This window comes from Austrofundulus limnaeus, unplaced genomic scaffold, assembly GCF_001266775.1.
Source record: "Austrofundulus limnaeus strain Quisiro unplaced genomic scaffold, Austrofundulus_limnaeus-1.0 Scaffold580, whole genome shotgun sequence".
NCBI lineage: Eukaryota > Metazoa > Chordata > Actinopteri > Cyprinodontiformes > Rivulidae > Austrofundulus > Austrofundulus limnaeus.
The window spans coordinates 193819-214299 of record NW_013952982.1 but is presented as its reverse complement, the minus strand read 5'-3'; the positions used below and the strand labels follow the sequence as shown (position 1 = coordinate 214299).

The following is a 20481-nucleotide window of genomic DNA, read 5'->3' as shown; positions in this document are numbered from 1 at the left end:
CTGTATAATAGTTTTACATTACCACATGAAAACATATTTTACAGAGAATGTTGTTTTTATTTGTTTCTGAATCAATTCAGTTTTCATAAATTATGCTAGCATAACTCAGATTATATTGTTGAATAATCCTTCAGTTAGCCTGATTTTTAGTATTGTTGCAACATTTCTTCATCTCGATGCTAACAAACAGAAACTCTTTGTTAGCTTTAATATTTAATCTCATTTTCCACCCTGTAGTGTGATGTATGCTGCTTTTATTTCACCTTATTTCTGTGACTTGAATGATTTGTAACACATCATAATTTGCACTATTTGTAAAAGCTTCTCTTGTTTTATAGAGTTGTTCTTGTAGCCAAGTAGATTATAATGTTAAACTAGTAGCAATAGATAAAAAGAAGCCAAATTTACTTTAAAATTATAAATGTTTTTTTAAATCCAACAATGTTTGGTGGGATCAGCCGTCTTGATTGCCAAATGTTTCTTTTTTCTTCTTCTTTTGTTTTTTTTTTATATCTAATTTTAAGTTATGCTGGGTAAAAGCCTTGTATCTTCATTTGGGGATAATAAAAAAATCAAGTTTTTGCCTGTCGAGCCCAGGATTAAGAGGCATGTTCAGATACAGCATCACTGCACTGGTTAATAAATTAGCTATACCTTTATCTAGGGGTCCTTAGAGAGAAATACTGTATCTGAAATATGACCCTAAAGAATGTTAAAAATTCTTTTGTTTTGTTTGATTTGGATAAAACCTTGGGAACCAACCCACCAATCCACAGGCAAACAAAAGGGTAGTCCACCAATCCCTAACCCTACAACACATAAAGCCACGCCTCTCGACCAACCGCAAAGCATTATGGGACACCCCATGAAAACGGAACCATGAGAAGGGGGATCAGGGAATTGTATCATATGCTTTTATAGAAAGCTTTTTATTTTTTTCTCGTTTTTTTTTTCTTTTTCTTTTGTGCACTAACAAATCTGTCAATACCTGCTGGGAAACCTAGGTTTCCTCTTTCAAATGACGTCAAGAAATCCTGCTAAAAATAGGATGAAAACAGATTTTCCAGGAGATATCCCAATTTAAAAGACAAATTGAGTCATATCTCTGGAACTGCTCATGATATGAGGATGATCCAGGATTTAAATGTGGCTTAGGAAGTTAAGAATCTGAAAATGAGCAGTTTAGTTTCACCTGATATCAATGATTTGATGTGATGGATCACACACATATTCATTTTCTGAAAAGATTCAAAGATACAAGGTTTCTGCCTGACAGCAGCGTTTTGTAAAATGAATGCCATTTGTTCCTTTAGTGCCATGTTGCCTCTCTGAGATCTCCTTCAAAGTGTTTGGTTTGACCAAAGATCTCCTGATGCACCTCATTTTGTCTTCAGATTTTGATATGGGCTTCATATACATAATCTCTGTGAGGATTTCTCTGTGCAGTGATTTTTGTCTAACATTTTAAGGGTTTTATAAAATGGTGTCATTCAAAAAAAAGTGTAAAGTTTTTAAAATTATTTTATTTCTGCTGTTAAAATGTGTCATTTGTTTTTGTATTTAAGTAAAATCTGAAATCCGAGCGCAGTGTAATGTTTTTTTTTATTTTCACAATATTTTTAGTTCTGTTGGTGTTGATGGATGCTGTGTGTGTTGGGGGAGGGGGGACTTCAGCGCCCTTAAAACAGGCCTAGTGACACCACTGGTTTTAGGACTTTTTAGTTTGTCAGATGTTTTAGTCTGTACTTTGGGTTTACCTTTAAAAGCCAAACATGGCAAATATGTCACTAATATTTTCATAACATTTAAATGTATTCTGTGTATCAAAAATAAAAGTCCAGTCTACATTCAGATTTTAAAATACATGGACTTAAAAAATGGTCTTTAAGAGCCAAATGCTATAATCTTTGTTGGATGATAATATTTTCCTAAGATCCTCTCCTGGAGTAAAAAAGCTAATGTTCTTTGGATTCAAGAAGTATCTGTGATGTTAGTGTCGCTTGCAGCTGCTGAAAGGCAGATTGAAGGTCCTCAACAGGCTGGTTCAATGTAGAGCAAACAGACTTAAGTATGGTGTCGTCTGCAAAAAGGTTAAATTTAGGTGTTTGTTAGATTCATCCACACGTTAACAGAAAATAAAACAAGACTGAAAATTGAGCCTTGAGGGACTCCTCAAAAAAACGTAGCTAATTTAAAACAAGATTTTAAAGTCAGAAATCAGTAAAGGTCAGTTATGTCTTTGTTAAACTTTGAAGAATCCAGTAATTATTATTTTATTAATTAAAGATGTTTAACAGAGAAACACAAGTTCAGCACAACCTTTGATGAATGTCATACAGTTAGGTCCATATATTTGGACAGAGACAACATTTTTCTAATTTTGGTTCTAGACATTACCACAATGAATTTTAAACAAAACAATTCAGATGCAGTTGAAGTTCAGACTTTCAGCTTTAATTCAGTGGGTTGAACAAAAAGATTGCATAAAAATGTGAGGAATTAAACCATCTTTTAAACACAATCCCTTCAGAGGCTCAAAAATATTGGACAGATTAAATAATTGTAAATAAAATGTTCGTTTCTAGTACTTGGTTGAAAACCCTTTGTTGTCAATGACTGGCTGAAGTCTTGAACTCATGGACATCAGACACTGTGTTTCCTCCTTTGTAATGCTCTGCCAGGCCTTCACTGCAGCGGTTTCCAGTTGCTGTTTGTTTGTGGGCCTTTCTGTCTGAAGTTTAGTGAAATGATCAGTTGGGTTTAAATCAGGTGACTTGGCCATTCAAGAATATTCCACTTCTTTGCTTTAATAAACTCTTGGGTAGCTTTGGCTTTATGTTTTGGGTCATTGTCCATCTGTAGTATGAAACGACGACCAATCAGTTTGACTGCATTTGGCTGATCTGAGCACACAGTTTGGCTCTGAATACCTCAGAATTCATTGGGCTGTGTCTGTCCTGTGTCACATCATCAATAAACAGTAGAGACCCAGTGCCACTGGCATGTCCAGACCATCACACTGTGTCCACAGATTGTGTTTTACACATGATGTGGTGCTTTGGATCATGAGCTGTACCACGCCTTCACCAGACTTTTCTCTTTCCATCATTCTGGTAGAGGTTGATCTTGGTTTCATCTGTCCAAAGAATGTTCTTCCAGAACTCCGCTGCTTTTTTAGATGTTTTTCATCAAAGTCCAGTCTAGCCTTTTTATTCTTGATGCTTATGAGTGTCTTGCAGCGTGCAGTGAACCCTCTGTATTTACTTTCATGCAGTCTTTTATGGTAGATTTGGATATTGATACTTCTACCTCCTGGGGAGTGTTGTTCACTTGGTTGGGTGTTGTGAAGGGGTTTCTCTTCACCATGGAGATTATTCTGCAATCATCCACCACTGTTTTCTGTGGACGCCCAGGTCTTTTTGCATTGATGAGTTCACCTGTGATTTTTTTCTTTCTTTCTCAGGATGTACCAAACTGTAGATTTTGCCACTCCTAATGCTGTAGCAATTTCTCGGATGGATTGTTTCTGGTTTTGCAGCTTAAGGATGGCTTGTTTCACCTGCATGGAGAGCTCCTTTAACCGCATGTTTACTTCACAGCAAAACCTTCCAAATGCAAGCACCACACCTCAAATCAACTCCAGGCCTTTTACGAAGGGACTGCCCTCACCTGTCCATGAAATAGCATTGGAGTCAATTGTCCAATTACTTTTGGTCCCTTTAAAAACAGGGTGGCACATGTTAAGGAGCTGAAACTCCTAAACCCTTCATCCAATTTTAATGTGGACCCTCAAATAATTTCAACCCTCAAATAAAAGCTGAATGTCTGGACTTTATGTCCATGTACACTATACAACTATAACTTGAATACAGTATGTTTCAGTAAACAGGTAAAAAGACAAAATTTGTGTCAGTGTCCAAATATATGTGGACCTAACTGTACCTGTTTTACTTAATACAACATAATCATTTATCAGCTTATTGTATATATTTTTATTAGAAGCTTTAATAATCACAGACAGCAGAAAGTGTATTTTTGTTTTATCCCTGAATTTTGTCTGCACTTTATTTGTGTAGTGTGTTTCATCTGTCAGCAATGAGGAACCAATATAAGTTAATAATTAAACAATGTACCAGGAACAAAATAATAAACAGTTTCATCCATTGGTATATAATACTAATAATGAGTGTTAAAAAACTGAAGAAGTATCTAAAATTATACACTAGCTGAATTTTGAGAGGTTATTTTCAACCTCAGAATTATGATATACGATTCTCTAAAATCAGGTTATTGTACAAAAATTACCATTGACATAAATATTTTAAGATTTATAAGCTAGAAGTCTGGTTTTCACTCTTGAAATCAATATTTTTACATTAAGTTGTTTAGACTGAAACAACTATAAATCTTTCCTCAGAGTATTTTCAGGTTTCGTTCTGATAAACTATTAGTGTTTAATGTTCAGGTTTGGTTGCTCATAAATCAGTATCAGATTTTTTTATGGCTGCTTTGTGTTGCAGGGTGTCTATCTTTTGCATTTGTCACAGATCAACGTTCAAATCAAGGTCACTCCCTGAATCCTCTCCAGGACCTCCCATCTTTACCCCGAGACCACTGTCCAGATCTGGGTCAGCAAAGCCAACCTTTGGAGCTTTTGTCTTGTTTCTGGATGATAGTTCATCTTCCCCCTCACTGTCGTCTTCTCTGCTGTCTGGGATAATAACCACCTCCTCCTTAGCGTTGGGATCAATGTCCTCCTTGAACCAAACAGACTTGTATCCTTCCTCAACCCGCCTTTCCTTAGTCAGGATGGGTTTCACATCTTTCTCGTCATCCCCCCTATCTGAGCCGTTGTCACTGGCACCGTCGGGCAGCTGGAAGGCCAGTGGTGCAGAACGTTCCTGGCGCAGGTCTTTGGGAGGGTTGTTCCATTCTGACTTTGGTGGGTTTCCACCAGATACGTTTGGACCACCTGAGCCCATGCTGCCTTCATCTTCATCTTTCTGGAAAGTCTCATTGGTGAACTGCATTCCCTCCTTCTTTCCTCCGGAACTTTGTCCCAGCTGTGCCAGGAGACAAAGGAAGAGGGGCATAAACAAGTTTTCATTTTGAACTTTTGCTGGTACATAGTGTGTTTAACAATGAATCCTTTCATCTGACAATTAAATTCCTCCATGCAGTTGTACATTCAATTACAGCTCCCTTTATAACAGCTCTTTTCTAGGTAAATAACCGCATCTGTGACTTGCGACCTGTGTGCATCAATGTGGCTTGGTGGTTGAGAAATTGAAGCAGCACTGTCCACTCTGGCTTTATGTTCAATCTACATTTATCAGGACAAGATCATAGAATCAACCAGGTGTGGGCGTAAAACCTGTAGCTACATTTTATCCTGGTTCAGTAGAGTGGTGCCAGAGCAGGTCTAAAGCAGCTGGTGATGGTGCAGGAGAGCATGTTAGGTATGTGGAACAAGACAGGAAAAAAAGTGTACGTGTCATGATTTTATTCAGACTAATGAAAGCCTTTTAAGTTTGCCACATTGTAGATCTGGAGAGTTTTTAAAGGCTGTCATTAAATTTGAAAGACATAGGCTGTCTGGACATTTAAATTTTCCTCTCTCTTTATGTAACTACATTTGCAACATTGGAACTTACGGAGCTTCGAAACATGGTCACTTCTTGGATCTTCTTCCAGTCTGCTTTCCCCCTGTGCATGTAATAAACCAGCAGCGCAATGACCACCAGGGAAATAAACAGAAGAATGCCCAAGGATGCTCCAAGTGCCACCATGTCCAGTACTCTGAACTCTCCTGATGGCATTTCTGGAAGAACAAAAGTCAGTGGGATCAGATGTCATTCATAATAGTCAGCCACAATTGAGTTCCAAATCATTCTCAGTCCAAATTATTTTGTTAAAATGCCTTAACTCCTCATGATCCATGTTTTTTTTTTTTTGAGCCAGAAAGTAGGGCCTGCCATTAGGAACTTAAAGTGCCTGTGACATCAATTTTTTTGTAATAAATATGAATGTATTTTTGGAAAAATGACATTGGCAACATACTGTAAAAAAGATTTAATGTCGAGATGAACAGTCGTTGAGATATTAGCATGTGAAATAGCAGGAAGTGATGTCAAAGGGGAATGTCTGAATGTAAACAGTCTTGCTAAAATGGCTAACAACACAGACTGTAGAGATGAATCAGATGTTTCTTTAGATTTTTTTAAATCACTATCTTTGAGAGATGAGGAAGAGTCAGAGTTCAAATAATATTGTTTCAATAAACAAAAAGCAGGAGGCTTTCTTTCTCAAAGAGTTCCCCTTTTATGTCACTTCCTGTTTCACTTTAACTGAGCAAAATTCAAAAGAAATATGCCAATTATGTGACGGGTAAAATCATGTGCATCATGCAAAGTGTCTTAAATACAAATATATTTTCTTTGACTTTCTGTATTTTATGGATATGCATGTCACAGGCACTTTAAAGTGATTGTATCAGACTGACTCCAAAGGTTTACGCTGTAGACATTTTGAATTGTATTGTCTCACTCAGTTGAAGATGGACCTCCAATAACTACTGTCCATTAAAATCCGGTTAGTGGTTTAGAAAATATTTTAACAACATGACAGAACATCACTACATTTTTGTCTTCTGTGGTGAGTGATAAATTATGAATTTGATCTCAATGGGAATTGCCTGGTTAAATAACAGTTAATAAAAATAAAAAATGAGAGATCAGAGCTAACTGACTGGAAAGAAATACTGAGTAAGTGGTTTGTTGAAAATGGTGCACACAATTTTTGTTACATCTACTGTCACTGCATGACAAAACAATGCTCTGTGGTTGATTGGCTTTTTGTCAACACAATCCTTTTTAGTCCAAGGTGGCAGGATAGAAATTGAAAACAAAATTAGACCTAAACATTCTCATCTATAGGATGGTTTGCCATTTCATTCTACAGAGTCAGTGGTTCTTGTAGGAATCAACTGTGTTTTTGCTCCTTAATTTAAAATCTACAATCCTTCTCATTCCTGGTTTTACTCATTTTCATCAGATAGCCAGTGTTGAATTTAATGGAGAAATGTTGGAGCTGCCATTGATGTTGAAAAGCCTTCTTCATGGGAAAGGTGGGATTAGATGGTGTTCTCACTTGTTATGCTGTGGCTGGTGGATGAGATACCAGTCGACATAGTGGGGTTGGTCGTGGACATGATCTCGTTGGTCGTGGGCATGACCTTGGTCGTGGACATGACCTCGGTCGTGGACATGACCTCGGTCGTGGACATGATCTCATTGGTCGTGGACATGATCTCATTGGTCGTGGACATGAGCTCAGTCGTGGACATGATCTCGGTCGTGGACATGATCTCATTGGTCGTCTGGCTGTCGGTGGTGGATTCTTCTACAGATGTGGTGGTGATAATGACTGTGGTGTTCAGGGGCAAACTGGTGGTGGTAGAACCTGGGAGGAAAGCACACTTTGAAGCAGATTTGTTTTATGTGCTTCACTCTGGATGCTAACCAAAGAATACTAACAAGCTGATGCTGTCTGGCTAGCAGTGCTTATCAAACATTTCCTCTGCTATTTGAGTTAACGGAAGTAACACTGTAACTAAGGTTCTGTAAATTCCTGTATGACTGCCAGTGGCAAACAAAGTGGATATGTCCTCTCGCGCTCTGCGCAGGTCGAGGTTTAATGTAAACAAAGTCACGTACGTGACACATAGCTCACCTGAGCATGAGTCTATAAATAGCACGCAGGTGGTTACGTTCGGTCTCCTAGGATCTTCTCGCTGGAAGATGTTCCGAGTGACCAGTGTGACAGGCAGTCATCCAGGAATTCACAGAACTTTAGTTACAGTGTAACTTCCGTTCCGTTTCATTCCTTCCTGACTGCCAGTGGCAGTTAAACAAAGTGGATGACTTATGCCAGCAATGTCACGAGGAACGCAGTACTCACCCACCTTAGGAGGTAGAGGAAGCCAGAGTCAGGATCGCCGCGGCCAGAGTGGACTCATGGCCCACGTTAAGGCAGTATAAACGTGCAAACATGCATGGTGTAGCCCAGGACGCTGCCGCACAGATGTCTCCCAGTGGCACGCCCTCATCGCCGCCTAGGATGTAGACACACTCCTGGTAGAGTGGCATACAATCCCAGAGGGGGCAGCAGCCCCCACAGATTTATAAGCTAGCGCAATGGCACCAAAAACCCAATGCGACAGCCTGTGTTTTGACAGGGCTCACCCCTTGTTCTTACCACCATGACACACAAACAGCTGGTCTGATTGCCGAATAGTCCTCGTAGCCACGATGTACAGCTGCAATGCCCAAACTGGGCACAGCATGTTCGCCAACCTCTGTTCCTCAGAGTGGAACGGGGGAGGACAGTATGCCCCAGCTCGATGACTGTGTTTACATAGCCCGGAGGCAGAACTTTGGTAAGAAAGGCAATGTTCAGCCATAATGTCACCCCCGACCAGTCTGCCTTCCAGTGCAGGCAGAGGTAGGGGTGATGGCAAGAGCATGGAGCTCACTGACTCGTTTAGCCATTGTCACTGCTAAAAGGAAGGCAGTTTTCATAGACACAGATTTAGTGGGGCTGCACACATTGGCTTGAAAGGTGGTCCATTAAGGGCCTTTAACACCAGTGGAAGGTCCCATGTTGCCGCAGGCTTCTGCAAGGGTGGACGCAGCCTCCTTGCACCACGGAGAAACTGTGTCACCCTATAGTGTGCCCCTACTCATCTGCCATCTATCTCTCCATGATTAGCTGAGATGGCAGCTAAGTGCACCTTCAGGGTTGATGCATCCCGTCCAGCATCAAACAGACCCTGTAGGTACCTCAGGATGTCCTGCAGGGAACAAGGAACTGGATCTACCCCCTTGTGCATGCACCATTCTGAAAAATGCCTCCAACAATGAGTGTAAGTCCTCATCGTAGAAGGCACTCTGGCATTTTGAATTGTTTGCTGAATGGAAGGTTCCAGACCTGCTAGAGGCTGCCAGCCCCCATCAGCGGCCACACAGTGAGGAGAAGGTGACCTGGAGACGGATGCCAGACCTTCCCCTCCATCTGGGATAAGAGGTCCCCCTGACCGGAATACTGAGGAGCAGTGGGAACCAGACTCTCATGGGCCACTCAGGACCCACCAGGAGAACCTCTGAGTTGACCGTCTCACCCAGTGGAGAGTGGGCAGAAGCAATGGAAATTGGGGAAAGGCATACAGCAGACCGGGGGGCCACATGTTTGGGCATCCATCCCCAGTGGGGAGCTGACCTCTGCCAGGGAAAACCACAAGGGGCAGTGTGTATTGCTCCTTGAGGCAAAAAGATCCACTTGGGCCCTGCCAAACCGATCCCAGATCCTCTGAACCACCCGAGGATGCAGCCTCCATTGCCCTGGAGGAAGCCTTTGGCGGGACAGTCTGCAACAGAGTTCCTTGTCCCCGACAGATGCATCGCTCTGATGGAAGCAAAGCGAGGGTACGCCCAGGTCCATAGCCTCTGGGCCTCCCTCAGGATTGCAGTGACCTGGTCCCACCCTGATGGTTGACGTGGAACACTGCTGAGGTGCTGTCTGTTTGAACAAGCACGTTTGCCTTCGAGAAAGGTCGAGAAGTGTTTCAGCGCCAAATAAATCGTCCTCAACTCTTGGACATTGATGTGGAGATGTCTCTGTTGAGGGTTCCATCGCTCTTGAACAGACCTGCACTGCCACACTGCCCCCCACCCCTGGGGCGATGCGTCTGTTGTCACCACCTCGCTTCTCGCTGGGACTGCGCCAAGGGGGACCCCATGCTGTAGCCACGTACTCACTATCCAACGACGGAGAAGAGCTGCGCAGTTGGGTGTAACCCGCACCTTGACCCACCGGTGCAACCGGGGGTCCTTGTGGAGGCCATTGAACCATCTCTGCAAGGGCCAGAGTTGAAGCAGCCCCAGAGGTATCAGAGCTGAGGCGGCCGACAGCATCCTCAACAGTTGGACTGGGGGTGCAGCTCCCACATGAAAAGACTGGAGCAGAGACTGGATCCTGTCTATTCTCTCTGGGGTTGGTCAAGGCAGCATGACCACCGAATCCAGGGCTATGCCAATTAAGATCGCCTGCTGAGTCGGGACAAGAGAACTCTTCTGGTGGTTCACGGTTATTCCCAGGGCCTCGACATGGGCCAGAATTTTTGCCGTTGCCCAATCTGCCTCCTGTGATGTCATCGATGTAAGGCAGGATTTTCAATCCTGACAAGCACAGAGGGCTCAAGACTGCCTTTATGCGCCTCGTGAAGATCCGAGGAGCCAGGGAGAGCCCGAATGGTAGAACCATAAACTGATAGACGCCGCCGCGGTAGGCAAACCGCAGGTACTTCCTGTGTTCTGGGTGGATTGGGACATGGAAGCACGCGTCCTTTAAATCTATCGAGGTGAACCACTCTCCTCGACTTATTGTCTGAAGGATGTCACGTGTGGAGCATGCAAAACGGTAGAACTTTCAAAAAACAGTTCAGCCCCCTGAGGTCCAACACTGGCTGCAGGGAAGCATCCTTTTTGGGGATTAGGAAATAAGTTGAATAAAACCCGTCGGCCCAAACATGTGGCGGAACCACCACTATGGTTTTTTTTCCAGGAGGGTTTCCATTTCCTGCAACAAGACCAAAGCTTGCGCAGGATCTGTGACCGAAGTTACCTTGACTCCCGATAGGGGTGCGGGCCGATGGCGGAACTGCAACCTGTACCCTTGGGACATGGTTCTTAAAACCCAGGCATATCTGCAATGGGACTCCCAGCAGGTCAGGTGCATCTGTGAAAACCGTCCCGCCGTCGGTCTGCAGCCTTCAGACAAAAACTGACGCCGCAGCTCCCACACATTGCGCCATCTTGGTTATGGAACAGCTGACCAGGAACCACTGGCAGCCTCCGCAGGCTCTGCCTACAGTCATCAGAGATCGGAGCTTGAGCCAACCACACCTGGTGTCAGGTGACCACCAACATGGACATCAACCGAACAAGCTCCTTAGACATAAGCCCAAAGGCTTGAAGGGCATTTGTATCACCAAGTGCTGCCCCCACCGTACCCGGCTGCAGCATCTGGGACTGTGCTAACAAAAGAACAGACAGGGAATTGCCAATACGTGCCACGCGAGCGGCAATATCATAGGCTCGGCACAAAAAGTTGTCTGTCACCCGGCCCTGGGCGCTTGGATAGCGAGCCTTCTCCTTTAGCGCCTCATCTGGAGAGAGCACCAATCAGGCGATACAGTGATCGACCGGGGTCATGCGACCCAGACCATGACTCTCAGGATTATGCATGGCTGCCAGGATTCTCGCATCCCTTCCATGGTGGGAGAAGCTCCTAGGATCAGCCCAGCAGCGCTGAAGCTCCTCCAAGAAGGCTGGAGATGGTGGAACTTCAAATGGAGGGGCCGCTGGAGCCCAGCAGAAAAAAGGGTTCCCCATGGGATGGGCCACCGGAGCATCATCCAGACCGACCCTGGCCAAAGCTGCCGTGATAATTGCTCGCAGCTGGCACGGTTCCTCCCCAGAGTCAGAGCTGACTAAACTCCTGAGGGGATTTCCTGAACCACCAGTACCTTCCATTCTCAGGGGTTCCCTCTCCTGATCTCGAAGTTTCGGAGAGTGGCCCTTCTGCTCCCAGAGGGTCTAAAACTCTGAAGTGGAGGCCCTCATGGAGATCACATCCTCCTCCAGATCCTCCCGTGACTCCCAGGATGATGTCCGGGAAGCATATACGGGGACTGGATCTGCCAACAGAGCTTTGAGCTGCTCCACCTCAGCCTTCAGAGAATCTACTTCTTGCTGAGATGGATGCTCTAGTCATGGTTCTTCCTTCTAGGACGGCGGCGCTCTTCCATTGGCGCCTCCCTTCGCCTCCCAGAACACGGTAGAGGCATCCCTGGGGGAGCCAGTTCATCAGAAAATAGGAGGCCCTCAACCTGACGCAGACTGTCCTCCCTTACAGAAAAGGGCAAGATACTGCAGTTCATGCACGGGTCAGTCAGAGCCTCTCTGAGATGGTCCACACCCAGGCATTTGGGACACAGGTCATGGCCGTCCTCCACCTGGAGGGAGCCCCACATGAATTGCATCCCGTCATTCCAGCACAGAAGTGGGAATTACAGGCACGCACTGACCAAATGAGCAAGAACTTCAATAAAACTGAAGAACGCGATCAGTCTTTAATTTTTGTCCCCACTGGTCAGGGAGGCTGAGCGAGAACTTCAATAAAACTGAAGAACGTGATCAGAGTCCTAATTAATAATTTAAATTTTTTACTGCACCTCTGGTCGGGTAAACTGAGTGAGAACCTCAGTAAAACTGAGGAGCACAACTCACACACGTGCACGTGCGCCCCGATCCGGCAACTGAGCTTCAATGAAATTGAAGAACGTGTTTAGAGTCCAGGTGTCCAAATGAGAGCTGTGAAACACAGAACGCGGTCAGAAAACCGGGATCGCTCCCCGGCTGCGCGCTCCTCCCCACCTGGAGACAGGGTGGAGGAAACGCCAGCCCGCTTCGAAGCTGGAAGCAGAGTCGTCCGAATGCAGACACACCCACCACGCTTCCTACTACAACAAACAAAACTTAAGACATGCCAACCACAGCCAGAGGGCTGAAAGCACTCCGACTAAAAAGTCACAGGCAGGATGACGCTAAACCACACAAACGTGTGCTTACCTCTCAAGACCTGCAGAAGCCGATAAGATCCGAAACACGGACTTACGGGAGCAATTAACCTGTGAAGCACGCCAGGTAAACCGTGAGAAGATCAAAGAGACCGAACGTAACCACCTGCGTGCTATTTGTAGACTCACGCTCAGGTGAGCTACGTGCCACGTACGCGTCTTTGTTTGCATTAAATCTCGACCTGTGCAGAGTGCGAGAGGACATATCCACTTTGTTTAACTGCCACTGGCAGTCAGGAGGGAATGAAACAGACCTGTAGTTGTTGGTGACAACAGAGCAGACCAACCACAGAACATGGATTGAAGTCCAATTTATCAACCCAGTAGGTAAGCACATATTTTTGGGTCTGCTAAAAACAAAAAGATGGAACTTTTAGTTCAGAGGACAACTAGTAACAAGTTTCCTACTTTTGAAAAACATTTTTTATGGTTTTGTCATGCAGTGTTGTGCGGGATACTATTGCATCAAGCCAAACAGAAAACAGCCAGAGGTTTTAACTTACTCAACTTCACCTCCACATTGAGTTGTGCTGTAGCTGTCTCATCATTGGATGTGTCTATGGCCAGAATCTGGAAATTAAAAATGGGTTAAATAATAAATTTACAACCCAGTACATAACTTTAAAATTTGGTGAACTTGCCTGCAGGGATAATGTGCCATCTGGGAGATCTTTGGTCAGGAACAAGAAGCCACCAACGATGGAGAAACCATCACTACCTTCGACTGAGTAAGTAATGTGAGGATTTCGACCCTGTTTGAACAGATATAAGGTTAGCACCAAAAACTCTTCCTGAATTTTAACAACTCACGCAGTGTTGTGTAGTTTTTTTTTAATTTATTAATTTTCAATAATAGATGCAAAACAATGCATGATATAATATCAGTCTGTTTTCATTGTTTGATGTCACTTTTTTTTCTCACACAGTCAACAAGTTTGTCTGAGTTTTACCCCAGTAGAAGAGTAGTCCTCGTCTGTGGCCAGGATCTCTAACGGCAGATTGTCGTTTGCACTGAGTGCCGTTGATCCCTTTGAGGTGATTAGAGCGTCATACAGAGTATGCTGAAACTTCGGTTTATGAAGGCTCTTCACTGTAACTTGGATTGTGAGAGTAGTTGTGGCAAACTGATGGCTGTTTATCCTCTGAGCAGCCTGTGTGAAAACAAATTCAGCTTACATTAGATTTTGTTTGTGACAGCAGGCAGTTTTAATACTGTTGTTTTGCTACAATATGTCCCAGGTTGAAACATTTAAACATAAGTTGGAGTTTCAAGCTTTGTTTTCTGTTTGGAGTTTGCTTGTTCTCTTCATGCATGTCAGGGTTTTCTCTGGTTACTCTAACACAACTGTGTTTGTTCTACACATTCTCACTCCCAACTCGTCACATATTGACGTTTAAGGTAAGGTTCCCTCTGCGTCTTATTTGGACGCAGAAGGTACCCCCCTCGCGTCACTCCTTGACGCCCACGGCTTTTCCGGGTTGCGCCACCAGGGGGCTTTGGGGCGGGTGTCTGAGGTTAACATGAGGGATCGGGTTTAATGGTTAAGTTTAGGTACTGGGATCAGGGGTAGGATGTCCATGGTGAATATTAGGTCATTTTACGCTTTAGAACATGTTCACCTGAATTTCGTACATTTTCTAAAAATGGTTAATTTTACCTACTAGGGTCAGGGACAGGATGTCTAAAGTCAACTAAGGTAATTTCAGGCTTTGGAACGGTCGTTTTTGCGCATTTTATACACTTTCTGAACATATGACAACAGCTTCCGCCCCATCTCGTCAGTAACTGACGTGAGGGGGGTACCCCGCGCGTCAATATCGGACGTAGAGGGAACCTTGGAAAACGTCAATATGTGACGAGTTGGGAGTGAGAATGGGTTGGTTTGTTTGCTGTGTTGACAGATGACGTCAGGCTGAGCTGATGTTTTCAAACAACATTATGATCTGTAGGGAGACTACGGAGCAGGTGGAAGAGAGCCTGGAGAGGTGGAGGTTGGCTCTGAAGGAAAGAGGAATGAAACTCAGTAGAAGTGAAACAGAATCCATGGGTTAGTTTAGGGTCACACCGTCATAGAAACAGAGCTAAAGAAGAGCAAAGAGGAGGTTCACGGATGTGGGGACAGAAGGTTGTTGTGACAGAGGAGGATGCTGGGATAGAAGAGATGGGGCAGATTTCATTCCATGTCATCTAGAAGGAGCTCTGATTTGGTTTATGTTTGCAGGTTTTCAACATAAGCGTCTTTCTTCCTGAAAGTGTTTATTAATGGACCCTACTTTATTCAGTGTATAATGCATGACTCCATGATATCTTGGATAGTGGTTTATCCATTACTAGCAGCCTTGATACCCCGCAGTTCTGGCTTCTCTCCATTGGCTTCCTGTTCATTTTAGGATAAATTTTAAGATTTTATTCCTTACTTTTAAAGCTTTAAAAGGTCTGGCCCCATCCTACCTGTGTGATCTCATTAACACCCCCACTTCAGTTAGAGCACTTCGGTCATCCAACCAGTTTCTCTTAGATGTTCCTAGATCCAGGCTAAAGTTTAGAGGTGATCGGGCCTTTGCAGTCTCTGCCCCAAACCTTTGGGATGGTTTACCTCTTAGCATTCGGTGTGCAGAGACTGTTGAGACTTTTAAATCTCTACTTAAAACTCACTTTTACTCCCTGTCCTTTCATTCTGGTTGAGTTTGAGATTCATTTAATGATACAATAAAATCAATTTAAAATACAGAAAAACATTAAAACATTGTCTACATTTATGCATTTCTCTGTTGTTTTATTCTATATTAGTTTTGTTTATTGTGTCTATGGTGTATAATGATGTGATTGTGATGCTGTATTTGAGTGTTTTATGTGCTGCAGAACGGGAGCCTGCTGTAAAACAGCAATTATGCCGAGTCAGGCTTGATTTTTAGTAATCTTTTCCTGTCAAATCAATAAATCAAATCAAATCATTTGGCTGAATTGTGAAGCTATTTAGTCAACTTTTGTTGTTTTTTATGTGATGTATAAATAAATTGACATTGACATTGATACACAACTTTCAGTCCCTTTTTTACTTTACCAGAACTGTTAAACTGATTGGCCCCAAAATGTCAGCTGGCTTCTGCATTGTGATGTTTCCTGTGTTTGGGTTAATCTGAAACAGATTAGCTTCATTTCCTGTAACATAGACAGAGCATATTCCATTATTCAGCAACATGTTTCTGCATATAGACATCAATCTGTTCAAAGCTCCTTACCACTTAGGAAGGAATATGTTATTTCCTCATTTATTCCATTGTCTCCATCAACGGCATAGAGTGGTCCTGGTTTCAAAGGTAACACCCCTGGCTGGAAAAAGAGGCAAAACACACCTGTATGTGTTGCTTTTGAACATTCACTGCAGAGAGTCACGGCAGTACAAAAATACACCTCCACCTGTATTTATATTTATCAAAGATTCTCCCAGTCTGGGTGCTGTTACTTTTCCTTAAGTGACTCACCTCTTGTTCATTTAAGTTAACTCTGCCAGTGTAGCCAGCACTCTGGCAGACCATAACTCCGCCAACTTCATATTTGTTGCAAGGCTGGTACCATGGGGGTCTGTTGTCCACATCTGAGATGGAAATAATTATGGTTGTGGTGGCGGTGAATGAGGGTTCTTCAGTGGTGGTTAATGGTGTGTCCTAAATTATGGTGTTTGAGAGGGACAGTTGACTTCCAAATACAGAGAGCATCAACTTATATTTGTTGGAAGATCAGTTTATCAGGCATCAGCGAAAAATACTCACTTGAGCTTCAAGAAGCAGTTCAACCTCTTTGAGTTTATCATAGTCAAGAAGAGCGTTTACAAGGATCTCTGAGCTGGTAGGTGTCCTCAGTTTGAAATAAGTCTGTAGAAGGAGGAAAACCATAGTTAAAGATGACTTCTCTTATGTTGAAGAAATCTAACTTTTACTGAGGAAATTTACAACAACATGCATTCATGGGTCTGTAAGGCAGAATGAATGAATTTAAAACATCTTACAGATTCAGGCGTCAGCCTGTAGTACAGCCTGTCATTGTCCAAGTCTGTGGCATCGAACCGACCCACATGTGAATCAATGGGCAACAGCTGGATAAATAAATGTAAAAAAACAAAAACACTCAATAATACTAAAAAATGTTGGCTGCTTGTTTGATTAAAATGTCTTTAGTTAGGTATCAGTGTCTCTTACCTCATTGACAGGTGTAGGGTACACACTTTGTGCAAACACAGGAGGGTTATCATTTACATTCCGTAGTAGTACGACAACAGTGGCACGGTACTGGAAACAATAAAAAATGTAGTTTATTTTCCTTAAGTTTCCCAAAGGTTTTATTTATTTATTTATTTATTTATTTATTTATTTATTTATTTATTTATTTATTTATTTATTTATTTATTTATTTATTTATTTWYWTWTTCTGTGTTTTATTTATGCAGTAAGCCTGAGACACCTCCATCTTAAAAGCTGACTCAAATTCTTCACATTTTTTAAAACAAATATTATATCTCTGGTTAACTTATACAGAAATGTATCTTTATATATTTTTTGGATTTTATCAACCCCTTTGAAGAAGCTGTAAAAACAAAACCGAGAACACAGAGAAGCTGTTTTTTTTTTTGTACATCTGTTCCTGCGTGTCTCAAAATGTGCAGCACAGTTGGATAAAGTGTGTTATCATGGTTGATACCAGCGTAAGTAAAGCTTAGTTGTGCTTTTATAGCCAACATATTGTTATTACGGTAACTTCACTCCTGCTGCTCTGAGAAGTGTGAAGCAGCTCCTTGGTCTGTCTCTCTCTCCACCCCCCCCCTCCCACACACACACACACACATCTGGTTTTTATATCCCTGTGGGGACCATGGATTGACTTCAATTCATTATTTGGAAATTTTACATCCTAACCCTGACCATTTACCCTCAAATTAACCTCACAGGTACCCTAAACTTAACCAATCTAAACTAAACAACATTAATTTATTGTTTTTATAAATTAAATCTTACATTCTGTGCTCCTTCTTTCATGCATACGATCATGACAGGAAAAGAACGCGACATCTGCAAGAAAAAAAACAAGAGGAAGACACACCCCCCCCCCACACACACACCAATATAAAATTAGTGAGAACAAGTCTAAGATGTCTTCTTGTCTTTAGACATGTTGTTACTAACCGTCTCGTAGTCCAACACAGCCGTAGCTCTCAGCTGATTTTCAACAATCTCGAAAGGGAAACTTGGGTTGTTTTCAGGGGCGTAAGTGACCACCGTTCCAGGCTCAGCGGTGAAACTTAGCACGACATCACCCACTTTATTGTTTTCTGCAAAGTCTACACTTGTGGGAGGACTACATACTGTGGAGAAAGAAGAAAAAGAAAATTGTCATCAGATAAGAAACTCTCCAAATGTTTCTCTGTTACAACTGTGATGACGTCTGACTGAGAACATTTCATCAGACACAACAGCTTTAATGTGTTGAAACACCTTTAGAGGCAGGCTTGAATGAATCACGTCATTGTTTTATTTCTTCCTCCATTCATTAAAGAACATACATACATCCTGGACCAGTAACAGTCCACCTCAGGACCACACATCTGAATACACCTAGAAACACTTTGGGATGACCAGTAAACCTAACGTATGTTAATGTGAAGGAATTTGTCCATCTTTGCTTGTCCATGGTTGGGTCACTAAAGCAACAGGAGAGAAACCCGGACCACCCTCTCCAGCTCCGCCTGCACAGCCCAAGCTGCTCCCAGGCCTGACAGGATAATCCCTCCAGAGACTTCTGAGTTTGTCCCCAGGGTCTTCTTCCTTCAAAGGGAGGAGCCCAGGGAGCATACCGATCAGATACCAGAACCACTTCAACTGACACCTTTCAACGTGGAGAAACAGAGCTGTACTCTTAATTTGAATAACAGGACCCCTTCCCTCAGCTTTAATCTGAACCTGACCACCGTACAAACGATCATTTCAGCCACTTTTCTGTGTCTGGAGCCTCATATCTTTAATTATGAGCCACACTTTAATACTGTAGATGAGAAAAGCCCCTTTCATAAGTCAAGTCTGAATAATCAGAATCAGAAAAAAACCAGGATACTCATTTGAGACCTTTGCCTTTTGGATCAGCTCCTTATTCACCACAACAGACCGAAGCAATGCCCTTATTACTGCTGATGAGGCATAAATCCATCGATCCATCTCCCACATTCTACAACACTCCTCACAATCAAACTCCTTCATTTGAGGCAGAAACTCGTCTCCAACCTGACGGGACCATCCTGCTCTTTTTTTTTTCTCAATTGAGGAAACTTTAATACTAAAAATAATGAAGAAAACAACAACAACACAGGAAGAACACACAAACTCCAAACAGAAAGTCCCCAAGTGAGATTCCAACAGGTGGCTTTTATGCCAATTACAACCAGCATGCACCTTTACTTAATATTTAAAAAGAGCTTTTGAAGTTATTGAGACCACATGAGGCTTCAGTTTAAGTTCACTTCGTCCGCACGTAACTCATTGTATTCACAGTTTTTAATTAAATATTTAAACGAGACATAAAGCCTCCAGTGTTTAAACTTTAACTGCATTCAGATTTACAGTGATCTGGTATTTGATTTAACACTATATTCCATAAAAAAAGTACTCTATGTTGTCTAACTGGTCCTGTAACCTCTACAGATACCGGGGATGATAGTCCCGAATAGAACAAGAGCAGTTCTACTCAAATAGTTGTGGACTAATAAAGATTTATATAAGATTAAAAATGATATTAACATTCAGAGGTAAAAGTTTCCTGAAACATGTCATAGAGTTATATAACTTATATAACTCTGAGTCAACCGGTCCACAACTATGGTGCTGGTTCTGACACATCACTTCCTGTCTCAATCATTAATCTTTACCGTCACCGTTGAAGGTTTGTCTGTTAGTAAAATATCTTGGTTATCACAGAACAGATTTTAAGAAACTTTTAGAAACTTTAACTGATTTACTTTACAGACCACCTGGTTTAAGATGGCCGCCACAGCAAAGAGATCTTAGGGAACTCATAAAGGTGACACATATTAGGTGTGTTAGTAGCTAAAACTGATCCTAAATGATGGGTTTGAAACTTGGCCAATAAATTCTGTTAATCAGCAAAATATTTCAAATATCACAGAACCAGTTTCAATGAAACTGTTCTTCTCTATGAACTGACCGAACAAAACACAGAAATTGCTAAAACTCTGTGAAATTTACAGATACTAAGTTAAACTTAAAGTGATAGTAGCTGGCCATCATCACATATATTAGGTACCAACAGATCCCAAGTTCTTCCTGTCTCACATATAGAAGCTGTTTGACCCCAGCCTGCATCAGAACCAGTTGAAGAATCAGAACTCACTCTGAGCTGCCACGCTGGCCGTCTGAAGCAGAAGCAAGCAGAGGAAAAATGGATAAATCCCATCCATGTTTCAGTCCGAGCTCCTGCAGTGTGCGAGCAGATCTTTGTGTCTGTCTCTGTTTTCTGCTTATCTGCTTGTTGTTCGAGCCTCGGTGGACTTTTACCCACCATAAAAACATGCTCTTCTGCTTGATGGGAAGCCATAAAAGGCACGGTTCGGCTGCTATTTATTTTATATTTGGTGAATTTGACATTAACTAGCTGATCATGACCTGCTTGCACACACTGAGAAATGAAAATGGTCAAACGGGGAGAAATATTTGCTGCTTTGTGTTTTACACAAACGTTTTCTTCTGCTTCTAGATCCTGGTATCAAGTTTGTCATCTG

At 42.5% G+C, this 20481-nt stretch overlaps 1 protein-coding gene across 2 annotated transcripts; it reads right to left on the bottom strand.

Moving 5' to 3' along the window:
- Positions 1–3769: 3769 nt before the first annotated feature.
- LOC106530949 (cadherin-related family member 5) lies at positions 3770–20196 on the bottom strand. Of its 2 annotated transcripts, XM_014026681.1 has the most exons (15): positions 20094–20196; positions 17879–18057; positions 17711–17764; positions 16898–16987; positions 16708–16794; positions 16472–16573; positions 16184–16366; positions 15941–16031; positions 15763–15860; positions 13648–13848; positions 13339–13449; positions 13201–13267; positions 7150–7461; positions 5655–5821; positions 3770–5063 (listed from the first exon to the last, which is right to left on the bottom strand). In XM_014026681.1, exons 1-15 carry the CDS (start codon positions 20158–20160, stop codon positions 4542–4544), a joined length of 2331 nt encoding a protein of 776 aa, XP_013882135.1. In that variant the 5' UTR covers positions 20161–20196; the 3' UTR covers positions 3770–4541. The 2 variants fall into 2 exon arrangements, with proteins under 2 accessions (XP_013882135.1, XP_013882136.1); XM_014026682.1 differs by lacking the exon at positions 7150–7461.
- Between the last annotated feature and the right edge of the window lie 285 nt (positions 20197–20481).